The sequence below is a fragment of the Anopheles arabiensis genome, chromosome 3, assembly GCF_016920715.1.
Source record: "Anopheles arabiensis isolate DONGOLA chromosome 3, AaraD3, whole genome shotgun sequence".
In the NCBI taxonomy this organism is placed as follows: domain Eukaryota; kingdom Metazoa; phylum Arthropoda; class Insecta; order Diptera; family Culicidae; genus Anopheles; species Anopheles arabiensis.
The window spans coordinates 28,394,158-28,407,662 of record NC_053518.1 but is presented as its reverse complement, the minus strand read 5'-3'; the positions used below and the strand labels follow the sequence as shown (position 1 = coordinate 28,407,662).

The 13,505-nt window shown below is 45.3% G+C and overlaps 1 protein-coding gene across 17 annotated transcripts in view; it reads left to right on the top strand.

The window, feature by feature from the left end:
* Nucleotides 1-13,505, top strand: part of LOC120904452 (restin homolog) — a 60,958-nt gene that overhangs the window by 21,141 nt on the left and 26,312 nt on the right. For 14 of the 17 annotated variants that reach the window (XM_040314423.1, XM_040314421.1, XM_040314420.1 and 11 more), the window contains one exon: nucleotides 11,978-12,046. The exons of 1 other annotated variant lie outside the window; for it this stretch is intronic. In XM_040314423.1, coding sequence (XP_040170357.1) covers nucleotides 11,978-12,046 — 69 coding nt within the window. Of the gene's footprint in view, nucleotides 1-1,206; nucleotides 1,531-11,977; nucleotides 12,047-13,505 lie in introns of those variants that run through there. 2 more of the 17 variants (XM_040314436.1, XM_040314433.1) reach the window with 2 other exon arrangements.

Here is a 13,505-nt window from a genome sequence, read left to right as displayed (position 1 = left end):
TGTAGGAGGGCGGGACAGTATATTCGGGAGCATTCGAGTATGAGAGATTGAAGATTTGGTTCTTTTAAACAGATGATGCAGAAGTTATGATAAGCTTGTTGGAAGGCAATTAATTAAGTGAATATAAACACTACCTGTTGGTGGTAAGAAGTGGGCAATTAGAAGAGTCATACAACAAATGTTCAAAGCCGTATCTGTTATGTAGTTTGTAGTATTTTAATACTATTGTAAATTCTTCATCAATGTTTTAGTTTCCTAGATAAATGTTACTAATTCCTAGATTATACCCTAATTCACATATACTATAAATTCTTCTTTATTTGCTACCAGATCTTTCAATGAAAACCATACCACAATCGCGAAATTTCTATTCCAACCTGATACAGAGCAGACCACCGAAAGGCTTATCCATTTGCCAGAACGTTGGCATTCGCTTGATGGGGATTTATTTGCCATCACAAACCAAGCTCTGCACTCCATTGCGCTGTTGCCAGCAGGCTAAAAGCTGAACGTATACATCAGCTACACGATTCCGCCATTTCATGTTTTTCGGCTTCGGCCAGCCGCTCGCTCGTAGTTTGAATACAAGTGGAAGCATTGTTGCACTTAAGCCTCCGCTCCAATCTGCGATAGACAGTGCTGGCAATCGAGCGCGTACAGACGATGGGCCAAAATGGGTATAGAAATTTATGATTGTGAAGCTTTTACCGACCACAATCCAACCACCGCTCGCTCCGCCTCGAAGAAGAATCGTGACTAATGAAAATGTGAACCTCCCATGATCTATGCTCGAGCTCTGTCCGGGGTAGGAAGCACGATGAATGGCGTGATAGTGCAGCGGGCAGGAGGGGGGATACAATGACGCTTCACGGGTACACTAGGGGGGGTTTTCTAGTGCGCCGTAGATTGCCGCCTCGCTGGTCACGTTCCGAAAGTGAAATTGATTTATCCGTCCGAGCTCACGGTTGGAATTAGTTTACTTTATTTCCCCTCCGCTGGCGGCCTGCGAAGGGTAGCCGTTAGGGAAAAGCAACAGTGTAGCTGTGTGTGTGTGTGTTCATGTTAGTCTATTGCCCGCTCGGAGCACCGCACTCTAATGAGTACCTAATCAATTGCCTAATCGAATGTCTCTTCACTTTCGTTTCAGGTAAGTGTGCAAATATTTTGCTTCCTGCTTTTTTTCTACACTCCCGCGCTCATCTGCTCGTTGAAGTGTGCGAAGCGCGAAATTGCGCGAAGGCGGAAGCTGACTGACGGGTTGGAAAAATCTGCACGTAAACCCGAACACACCTCCCCTTGTTGGACGCGAATGGCACAAGCAATGCAAACAAACGCTGCGAACGGCCGGACCCGGGACAAACAAACAAACCAACAAGCAAACTCATTCGTAGTGTGGACCAGCGCCTCTCCCTCGGTGGTGCAATGAGGGTTTGGAAAAATCGAGGACATCGAGATTTTCTTTTCATCTGCCACACTTTTTAGACGTCTGAATAGAGAGAGAGAGACATAGAGGAACAGAGAAAGGCATTTGTAAGTAGGCAAAAACAATTCGATTGCGCTTTGAAGGCTGACCGTGCGAAGAAGCAACAGCCTGAAGAATGGTGTCAGTGATATCATCTCACGTTTGACAGCTGCTATGGCCACCACAACTTTCGCTGCGAACTTACACCATATCTACGCTGTGTGTTTTTTGTAAGACAGGTTCTGCAATTTGTTGAACCTCACTTTAATATGCCACAATTTCATCTTAAACAGACGTCTGAGATTGAAATTGCTGAAATACGATAGTTTTCAGAATTTTGTCAGAATCGGTATGACAGGTTCGCCTTTTTGTAATTCGACCCCCGTCCTAACCTTGATGGCACGTATCTCGCACAGATATGTTGCCCAGCTCGCGCCCGTCGGTTTGTATCAGCATCGAGTGGAGCTTGTTTGTTTTAATAACGTGACAAGTGCACTGCAAAATTGCGCTGAAATTCTCGCACAGCCCCTCACGGTGGACCTTTCAGAAGACATCGAATAAACAGTGCAAAAAGAATGGTTGCTACGGGTGTCGGTTTACAGTTGACCGAGAGCAGCCTGGTGTTGCCCTTTCTCTTCAGAATCTCGTTTGGCGGTGCCTTTCCCTTTGCTGATCCACTTTTGTCGCAATATCAGTCGCCTCGGAAAGCTTCTTGAGGGTGTTGCTTCAGCAAATGTTGGCACGCTTGCGCTTGTGTTGCGACGTCTGGTTTCGGTGTTTGGGAAGGCAGTCACGAACAGTCACCGAACGAGAAGCGCTTTTGCGAAGGGTACAGAGCCAAGCTGATTGTTTGGTTCGTTCGTTCCACCATTAGCTCGGGCCCGGGTTTTATTGCCCATCCGAACGTTAATTAATATGGTGGCGTTACGGATTATTTTTATTGTTTTCGCTGTTTGGTGTTTTACCGCCGCCCAGCAATGTGGTTGTGGCCTGGCGGTGGAGTATTGTGCGAAAAGTTCACTAACCACACTGCTTCGAACAAGACGCTGGTACCCCCTCGGCTCCTGGTGTGGCGGTTGGAGCTTGCCGAAGCGTGAAAACAATAGGTTGGTTTTTCAGCCAGGGCTTTCCTTTTCTTTTTGCCCGTCCCCCGAACAATGTCTGCTGGACCTTCACTCTTGTGCGCCTGTCGTCCGCCGCCATGCCCGTCGTGGATGGCGTTTCAATGGCACCCGAGCGGCACTTGCAATAAATTCGCCAATTGAATTATGGTCCTAACGGGGTGGACGGTGTACCACCGTTCTCGCCATCATGCACACACAGACACACACACTTGATTGTTTGTGAATGCTTGCGTAAATTAGAAGACTATGGTAGTAAAAAAAGCGCTAAGCCACTCAATCTTCACCGGGGCCAAGAAGGGGACTCGAGAAGGTGAGTGAATGTCTGATGCAATAGTTATTTCCTGTGTAAGCGTTACGCGGGGATAAGAGAAGCAGAGTGAAATATTGTGGTAAAAACAATCACTGAAAGGGAAAACAATGGAAATCCTGTCGTATGAACACGACTTCTTGATGATGGGAACTTTGTTTGGGATTTGTTATGTTAAAAATAGTGACCCTGAAAATGTTCAAGAAAGTTCCCAGTGTTCGGATGTTCGGTAGAAAGGGGAGGCTAAGAACTTGCAATTAATCATCTCTAAAACAGCATCTGAGCAAAACAGAACAGGAACCGGATATGTTGCGTTAATACTCTGAGTTCAGGAGTTGAATATTGTAACTGAAGATACGGATTCAATTATACTGCAAGAGTTTGTTTTACGACTCATTTCAAGACGACTCAAGTCACTTAGTTTCCAATCCGACTAAAGACTCATTCAGAGTTAATTGAGTTACTGAACAGTTTGGCTCAAGTCAGATGAGTGGAATCACAAAAAAGTAAATTGCTAGTCGGCTCAGGGTTTTGGGTACATTGAATTACAAAAGCCTAAGACGCTATGACACTCTCCAGGATTAGTTTATGTATTTGTTTGTGAATCTTTAAAGAGTGGGTTCAGCTCTCTCTCAAATCTATTTGAGCACTCTTTTAATCTAATTTCACTCAGTTCAAATTTACTTAATTTCAACGAATCTTCAAAAGGATTACTCAGATATCTGTTTGGTAGTTCCCGCATTGTTGCTACTGAATGCTATCAACAAATCTTACCATACTGAGTTTCCTTAAACATATTCCTGCATATAGAACTTATCAGACACGAACTTCACTTTGCCGTTAGCCGACCGTATTGTACTTTGCACAAGTACGACCCTCACTACAACCATGTACGTCGGAAGTAAGACTCCTGAGTTCTGACAGACAGACTGGGCAGCGGGTGAGCAACAATTGGCTGTCAGGCAATCACGAGTACCTCACAGCAAAACCGCTTGCAGACGTCAATATCTACAGAGGTCGTCGTCTAACATCATCCAGCGGGGGACAACACTCGCAACACACTCTCGACTTGACCGCTAGCGTGTGTTTTTCGTGATGTGGTGTCGCGTGATTGACATTGACACCGTGTCAGAGTCGTGCTTGATAAGTATATGCCGCTCTTTTTTTTGCGCTGCTTCTTTTCGATTTGTTTGTTTACTGGTTTACTCTAGACCGGAGGGCCCAATAGAATCGCGCAACCTAAACCATGCTATAGCCTAGGTGGTCCTAGCGAGGTCGATTGCAGACAGCCTGTCGAGAGAGCAACACCATGTTCGAACACGGTGTACCGATCAGCGCTCTAAGGTCAGCCACTGCTGGAATACCGATTAGTAGTCGACCACCAGGCCCGGAGAGTTGCTGTCTCGCTGGCCAGTATCCGTTTAGTATCGGACGTGATTTACTTAAAAAGTCGCCTCATTACCATAGTGCATGTGCGGAAGTTTGCGTGGAACGAAAGCGTGCGAAGGAAGTTTATTGGCCTAGAAACACCATGAACCCCACCGTGGTCGTCAGCACTAACTAATTGCTTTAGCGGATTAGAATAATCGACAGCGGTGACAAGCGGCTGTGGTGCGAAAACTGGCAGCAGATTATGACACGCTCAGCACAGCTAATTGTTCACTGTCAACTGTCGATCGGTGGCAATAAAGAGTAATCCGGGCGGTGGCGGATGTTTAACGATTGCGCGTTTGCACGTTTTATGCAAATGTTCTCACAATACGTCAGAGAAATGGGTCCGGAGAAATGTTCAGCAGATGGTTCGTACCGTTTAATGTCACTTTATGCATTTATTAGCTTTATTTTGGGGAAGTGACCATATCGGTAGTTACCCTATTATAACCTGGAGCAATGGAATTATTGCCAATCAGTATGCAATTCGCGTACAAATGGGTTTGTAATGAAATTCGATCAAATGATACTGATTGGAATTCGAAGAACGTTTGCAATTGATTCGACAGTACAAAATTGCAACAAATCCCTGAAAACTTGTGGTGCAGTTCAGGCAGTGATTGGATTTAAAGCCAATCGCATCCAGCTCTTTTGTTAGCTACACCTGTGGTCTGTGCTTTTACCACAAACTTCACCTCCCCCAGCCGAGTTGAACTTTCAGCTTTCTTCCTTTCAACCCGCCGCCCGTTGATGGTCGGGGAAAATTTGTGCCAATCATTCCCAGTGACTTCCATCCCCGAACCGGTCCCTGAAGTTGCACAACCTGTTGGACGTTCACGCCAGACACACACACGCAGTCTCCTCGCCAACAGCTAGATACGAATCTGCTCTAATTAATGAACAGTCGTCACTGGCATGCGATAGGGACGGCATTTGGCGCTAGAAGAACCGCCCCCATTCCATTCACTTGACCAGCAGCAGCGCCAACACAGGCGGTCGGCGCATTCCGTTGGCGCGCGCCCAAGGTGTACATTGTGATTGAGCTTTAAAGTACGCCGCCACCCCTGCGGTGGTCATAGAGCGTCCGTCCGGCACAAAGTTAGACCCCCTTTTGTGATCGAATAAAGCAAACCGGCGAAGGAAGCAATATTTCATCCACAACAAACTTCTGCTACTGTACGGCTTAATAATGGTGGTGGTGGTGGCCAGGTGGAATCTGTTATACTGCTGCCGGATATTTCCATTTAGCCACAGCGAAGCAGCAGAGGGAGAGGTTTGATTATTCGTGGTAAAATATTTGAACAGGTGTACGGACGAGTCTATTTGCTGTGTCGGTGTGTGTGTGTGTGTGTGTGGTTGTAATTTGTCTGCTTTAAGGCAGCACTTTAAAGCACAGAGTAAATCTTACTTCTTAGCTTGTTAGATCGTAGAGCGTAAAGTCTAATTAATAGACGGCAAACAGGCGAAGTAATGATGTTTAATTTCATGCTGCACGAATTTCGGACATTACAAGTACGTTCCAAGCCATTTCTAAGAAACCGTGTATAAGCCGAACTAACTAGAGGTTGGTGGGAAAATTCTACCCTATTAGAACGTGGCCATAAGCTGGAACTAATGCCTTTTGATGATGTTTCCTGCTTTCCGAAACGTTCCCAGGCTACTAGGAGAACGTTGCAAACTGAGCTCACTGTCGATTCGTTCGAATCGAAAAGCATTTTAATCGGCACTCGAGTAGTGAACCAGTGGACAGCAACGTACCTCGTTTACTGACATGTAAATTTTCCCATTTTTTTTGTAAGTATTTATCTGTCAAGCTTATTTTTTCCAGTTTTTACAAGCTAAGTGTTGATATTTTAAACAATAATCTGAATACACCCCAATAAGCCTAAAAATGGACATATGTACGTCAAATTGCATAACTTTAGGCGCGGGATTATGTGATGCGTTCGACGGTGTAATGAATTTCGAGATATATTTACACTTATACTTATTTTGAAACATATTTCTCTACCACTGACCTACCTCTGACGTTGCGTTTTTGTTACAGCTTAAATATCTCATTTGAAAACCCATTCGACGGGAACAAACGAATGCTACGCAGCGCTTTGCAAAGATTCTATTGAACAGTGCTGTAGCCCAGGAAGCAGCTGCATAAAATTACATCCTCAAAATGCTCGTGGAATTCGTACTGTTTTGCTAGCAAACGTCCGGGAAAACAGGGAATTTACCAAGAGCGAAATACCTACCGGCAACTGTTGCATCGAGAGAACTATTTTCTCACTTACACCTGCGGATGTAAAATGCATTCCCCACTCCTCCAGCTCTGAGAAGGTGGTTGTTTTTCCGAGCAGTGTGCCGAGTCGAGTCTCGCCGTTCGGAAAATGATGGCGATTTGCTAGCGCTCCAAGCGTTCCCATGGCACCGCACCCCAGCGGATGCCTTTGCTCGCTTCGCCATAATTGGCTAGTGATTCCACCCGAACCGAAGAATGCAACAGTTAGTCGAAGATATAACAGATACCAGGCGAGAGATGTATAATTTGCTCGATAAAGGAAAAGCAAAAAAATGCTTTCACACCTATTAGGGTGCAATTTATGTTATGTTTTTTCTCAACTCTTGCTCTCTTAATTTGCAGTAACGTTTAGCAAACGCTAAGCGGTTACAATTGTTTTGTAATGGATCATGGGCAACAACAGGAACAACGGCACCAAAGGCCGGGGGCCGTCTTCCGGTGTAAAACTGTGAAGATATAATGCCATTGCGTAACGATAAAGAGAAAAACACGGGGTGGCAGGAGGAGATCGCTCGTCTGAATGAGCTAATTGATTTAAGCGCTAAGCCACCCTCTACCCTCTGAAGTTCAGAACAGTAGGGTGTTGTAGCTGTGTGTGAGTGGTTTTAATACCATTATAAAATGATTTAATGGGTGTTGAGTCCGCACGGTTCGACGTTCGAAACTGCACGTAAATTAATTATTTATGAACGTATTTCGTACGCCCGTAGGGGTGTGGCGGGTGTCCATGCTGTAACGGTGATGCCGTTACGTTGCGTTAGTCACACGCAGGAGGCAGGGGCAGGCTATCGTAGATCTCGCCGAACAAAAATGAAAAATCAGCGTTAAACAAGCAAACCGTACCTCTGTCTCTCTATCTCTCGACCAATTACACTAATTAAGCCAAATGCCGCACGACGGTGTACGCATACATTTGTGCGAGACTGTCACCACATGTGCATTCGCGCTGTACGATCAATTAAATCGTAAATTTGTATAACCCCTCTGTCGGTCAGGGAACAATCGATTTCCAGCGGTGCAAGCTTCCGACTCGGGTTGTGTCGCCTGCTGGAGTGATGCGGAAAATTTCCAATCAGTTTCCAATAATTCCTTCTGTTTTTTTGTGGCCTGTTTCCTTCCACTGATTTCCCATACATTACCGTCCAGAGTGGATTATCTCATTGCCAGCTCCGAGTATTGTTCGGTCCATCCTGGGACTATTGCCAGCGTATGCAGTTGAAATGAAAAATGCTTCCAATGCTGGTGAACCCCGGGACGAACGGCGCGCATGACACAATACCCTGAACTTGGCAATGGCATTTTCTATTTACATCTAGCTACGGTCAGAGCGAGTTTGCACCGGGATTTTGCATCACACCGAGGGTGATGCACGACGGCTAGTGCACCGGAATGGTAATTTATGGCATTCGCTCTGCTCCCGCATTGCAAATGTGTTGCCCTAACGGGGAGCACCTTTATCCTTCGGCTAGAAGGCTGCCCGTGCTTTACGCAGGGTTAACGCAGGGGGATGTGAACCTTATTATTGTTTATGCATCGATCCCTGGGCCTGTGTGATATTATTATGATAAAATATGCTGCACTGATTGGCAAACTTGCGTGAGCAAACATTTGGGGACGGGGGACTACCCGGTGACCCTTTTCGGTCCGATGCGAAGAGAGGTTATGCGGGAGGCACGAAATGAAACGCCACCAAACGCCTGTTCTCTGCCGGATGTTAATTGGACTCGTACCAGCGGTCGCGCAAAGTAACCCTTGGGGGTATTCTGGAGTTAATTAAACACAAACACAAACGCCAATCGTTATAATGTTCGGTCCTGACGGGATGGATGGGGAGGCCTTTCATTTTAAAGCTTCAACTCCAGCAGGATGGAGTGTGGAGTTCGTTTGATTTCTGCGCAAAATTAAATTTCCAACAGCCCAATGAATTTGCTGATTTCACGTTCCGCATTTACAGTGTGGAAGGCTGTTATGCAACAAGATAAAGCCGCTAATGCCCTACGCAATCAGTAGAACCTGTTTCGCCCGGTACTGTTTCATTGGAGAGTCGGCCATTAAGTTCGTTTGTTTGTTTACTTTCGGATCAAACCGATCCAGACTCCCATGGCAGCAGAGAAGGCTTACATACGTGAACATGGCCACCGTGGAAGTGTTTGTACGTTCTTTTTAGTTTTTTGGAAATATTCTCCATGTCCGCAAACAACGCTCCACATGGGGAGGAGACATCCCCCTCCCGGCCAGATGGAATGTGGCCAGTGTTCTAAAGTGGCCTCAGCCTGTTTTACTGATGTCATTCTGCCAGAAGCTTCGTACGCGGTGCGAGTGGCGTGTAGTAATGGCGATGGGGGAATTCGGGTGCACAGCTTAAGCTGCCAAAGCTAAAACTGACAGCGGTCATATTTTTGCGCTGCCAGCACCACCCCCGAACTGTTGTTGATGCCCCTTGACAACTGTCAGCGAGAGGTAAGTTCAGTGAGCTTTTTTTGTGTGTGTGTTTTGTTGTTTTAGTGGATTTTTGGGGCTTTTTTTCTTCCGAAAAGTGGACCGCCACAAGTCAAGTGTTGACGGACGGTTTTGAAAGCTTCTGCTGGATCGTAATGGCAGCCTCTCTTGACGGGAAATGGATGTTTTAGGATGGGATGACTGATGACCCGAACGCCGGAGCCGTACTGTCTGTGTATCTGTGCGCTTCTGCGAATGTGCCATAGGAATGCGCCGGGGAATGCCCGAATTGTGTTGAGAGGAACGGTCATTAGCAGCAGCAGCACCGTATAGACAAGTGTAATTGACGAGCACAATGCCGTCCCTTGTGCGAGTGTGCGTGTGAGGTTTGAGTGCTTATTCGTTCGATATTGTTCGCAACTGATCATCATAGAGCGGCATTGTCCTCGATCTACCCAATAGCGCAGACGATTGCACGCTTGTAAGCTATACTCGGGGACTTGGTTTCAAATCTCGCTCTCTCATGATTCATTGTGGATCAAATCAATAAACTGTGTTACAATGTGTAACTATTTGTAGGATTACGTTTCAACCTCACTGTTTACAACAGATAGCAGATACGAGATGGATGGGAGGAGAGCTATATGAGTCCACGAAATATTTCCCAAATGACAATTAATTTGGTTACTGTCGGCTTTCCTGAACATTGATCAATAAGGCTACTCCACACGGTTGAAAAAGACCACCGCTGTATACTAAAATTACAGAATTAGGCAACTACGCCAACCTGGTGATTGTGTGTAGCTCAACTTTCACGTACATTGATTGGTGGCCGTCCATTTATCTCCCTTTGCCATGCCAAAGCAGTAAGTAATAGGAAACCGACCCTCTCCTGCACGGTCCTGTGCCATTACCTGTGAGTACTCGGGTTTACCTACGTTATACGGGGTTGTAAGTTATGACGTTCGGGGTTGGTAATTTATGGGAAAATCAGCTCACAACTCACCGGGTGCCACCGCTATCGCCTCTCATGCTTTCTTTCCACCTCCGCCAACAGCCATAATATCACACCGGAGTCGGTGTCCTACTCGGCGTCATACGCTGGTTCTGTCACCATTTGAGAGATAGAGAGACATACACACACACACACACTCTGGGGACAAAAACTTCGCCCCCTTTGCAACCGTTGCGGGCGAGAGTTTTGTTTGCGAGCGGAAACATTTATAATAATTTTGCACAAAACCCGTACCGACTTTTATTATTCATACGAAAATGGAAACGAATGCAGGTTGCGGAGGGGCACTCGCTTTCAGTAGCCACTTTTTCTTACTTATTCTTGGGACACTCACGGGGGGAGCTGCTGGCTGCTGCTGGTATGAGCAATAGGTCTCGTTTGGAGTTATTGCTGAACGATTTATTAGATATTGACGAGCCCGAACCGACGAAGTTAGTTTTTGGGTCGTAGGTAAAACCTGAAGGTATCGCACGATCGTCGCAAAGGAACAGGAAGCAAAGGTGTTCCGTGTGCGATGTGGATGCCCTTGTTTGTGGGTGCCTGCTCGGACGACAACGGTACGCGGAGACCTCCTACGCGCGAGTTGTCGCCCCGTTGCGCTGAGTGTCTTGCCGTGTTGTGACATTCGAGACCGCGCAGCAGTGTCCAGAGGTGCGAAGGCCCTTTTTCTAAATCGGTGTGATGTATGGATTGCGCACACGGCATGATTTCCACCGATGATGACGACAACAACCGGAGCAACTTATATCTGTATGTGTGGTGTTTGTTTTTGGTTTGTTGAGGGGTTGAGAGTTAGTTTGAAGTGCCTAGTTTTGCGGGTAACTTTGAGCAGCTAACGACTGTTTGATCCGTTCGAGATGAGGTGACTAATGGACGGCTTTTGATGCGTTCAGAGAGGAAGATGTGATATGATGGTCTGGTCGTGAATGGCGCAGTTTGTGATGTGAAATCTTCCGTAAAAGCGTTTTACCCAGTATTGGTGAATTATTAATGGGAATGCTCACACAGGCAGTGTGGGCGGTTTATGATACAGATGGGTACCTTATCGTACCCACCATATTACCTCATCGGAACTTATTGAAAGATAAACACGTCTGTTTATAGGCTGTGGAAATGGGTGTGTTAGTGCCCGTTTGTATGATATGCTAGACGAGTTGCGTGATTTATTGGCGGGGAGGGCCCTTTCATTGTGATTCTAATCCTTATTGAATTAAGCGATAAGCACATATGGGACCGACCCGATATGGTAACGCGCCAGTTAATTTAGCTGTCAGTAGATATGTTTAACGATTATTTGTGTGCACCGATGGGGCGATTTGAAATTTTCAATAATTTTTGTAAACAGACGACGAACCCCCATGGCTTCAGCTTTTATGAACTCTCCAGCGTCCTCCAGCGTTTAACGACACAGCACCATAAACGCTACGAACCTCTGCTTGCTTGAACACTTGTCTACACGTTTTCTCCAACAGTTTGCTTTGCCATTATCGTGTCCCCGTTTTGTGTTTCGCGAGTTAATAGTTTGACTTTTCGCACCTTTTCGATTTGCTCTTTCTTTAACTTACCGAGCTTTTGCTGTGACTGGGTTTGAGTTGTTTTGTTGTTGTTGCTGCTCTTCTCGTTTGCTACTTCGTGACCTAATATTGACTCTAAGTTTACTAAGTTTTGCGTGTTTCATTTAGAGCTTTCTCGATTCTGCGTTCAATTGACAAAACTTATTATATGTGCATGTTTGTGTGTGTGACGTTTTTCTTGTTTTTTTTTAATATGTGTGTGTTTTATTGTTTTCATTTTTTTATGTTATGTATGCCACTCACCACTACCACTGTTGCTTGCTGTTGTGTTGTTTTGCGCACCCGGGATGTCATTGAACTGTTGCCGCTCTTTTGGGGGAATACATCATCAGTACCTACGACATTCGACAGTAAAATGAGACGACCGAGCGATTCCGACTATAACAAAACACATCTGCCAGGTAAGAAGCCGTGTTTTACTGTGTTCTATGCATGTTTCGGTGTTTCTTTCAACTTTCCTTTTGCCCTGCTGAGTGCTCGAAAGGTAACAAACAATTTCTAAAGTGGTTGTTAACGGGGAAAGTTATGCTCACAACACCAATATCCGGCACGTCTTGTTAAGCTCTCGCTGTCGATGGTACGATTTTCAATTTCCGAAACGCATAACTTCTGCTCGTTCTCGCAATACGCAATTGTCCCTTTGGCAGGGCACATAAATGTCATGTGTGTGTGTTAAGCAAGTGTTTTTTTACGAAGAATTTTTCGAAAATCTTGTAACCCATCGTAATTGTTTTCTACCTTAGAGCATGTTTGAGTTCATCAAGAGCTTCCGCTGCTGTGCAAGTTAAATTAGATTTTAAAAACTCTCGCGGTAGTTATAATCCAACCCCGGCCATTCTTTTGTCTTCTTTTCTTCGAAATTATTTCAATTTGAAACGTATCATCCAGCGCTGGATGTAAAAGGGACGGTGCTGCCCCGCCATCACTATTACGTTCGTGAAGGATTAACACTTTGTGATATGGTGCGGCGCAAATCGGCGTCCATTCCTTCAGCACCCGAACGGTTATTTGATATCGCGTGCGTCTCGTCTTTAGCACGTTTGTCGTGCCGTAATCGCACCTGCAGCGGAGGATGCGGGTGATTGATGGGTTGTTGTTATTGTGCCACGGCCAGAAGCCGAAGTGTCTCGAGTGTTCAAGCTCGGTCGGTTGCAAAACGGGCGAGAACGTTGATCGAATTACAACTCCATTATTCCAGTAACCCGTCGATGCGTGCTGCCATGCCGTGCCAAAGGGTCTGGCTGCTGAAATTAGATCACCAGCGAAGCTCTTGTTCCAGGTGTTTGCCATCCTCTCCTTGTCAGAGGGTAATCTTTCGGTTTCGGTAGCTGGTTGGGGACTTTAATTGTCGGACGAACAATGGATAGAATGTGTGTGTGTTTGTGTGTGGCGTTTTCACACTATTTGATGTGGGTGTGTAGACCGCTGACCACAATTCGGTGATTGTTGTTTTGTTGTAGATAATTAAAAGACCTTACTGTAAATTGAAAATCTCTCCCAAAGCATTAGGGGATGCTGGATATGTTTTGTAGATAAAATCCTGGATAGAAGGGATTATAATTAGCTTTGATAGACTTCAAACTATGGAAAGACGAGTACTCACAAAATTTGTTTTATTTAATAAGTAATATTGTTTTAAATTAATCACTAGTATTAAATATTGTTGTTTTCTTATTAGTTTCTAGTTTGTTGTGTTGTTTGTGCATGTTTCTCATTACATTTTCTTGTTTTTTTCTTTCTCTTTTTTATCATTTGTTTCTTTTTTGTTTATTTCATCTTCTTTTTTGTATCCATATATTCCCTTCCTGATGCATTCTGCTTTTAATTGATGTTCATTTACCAATTACACCGCTTAATCGA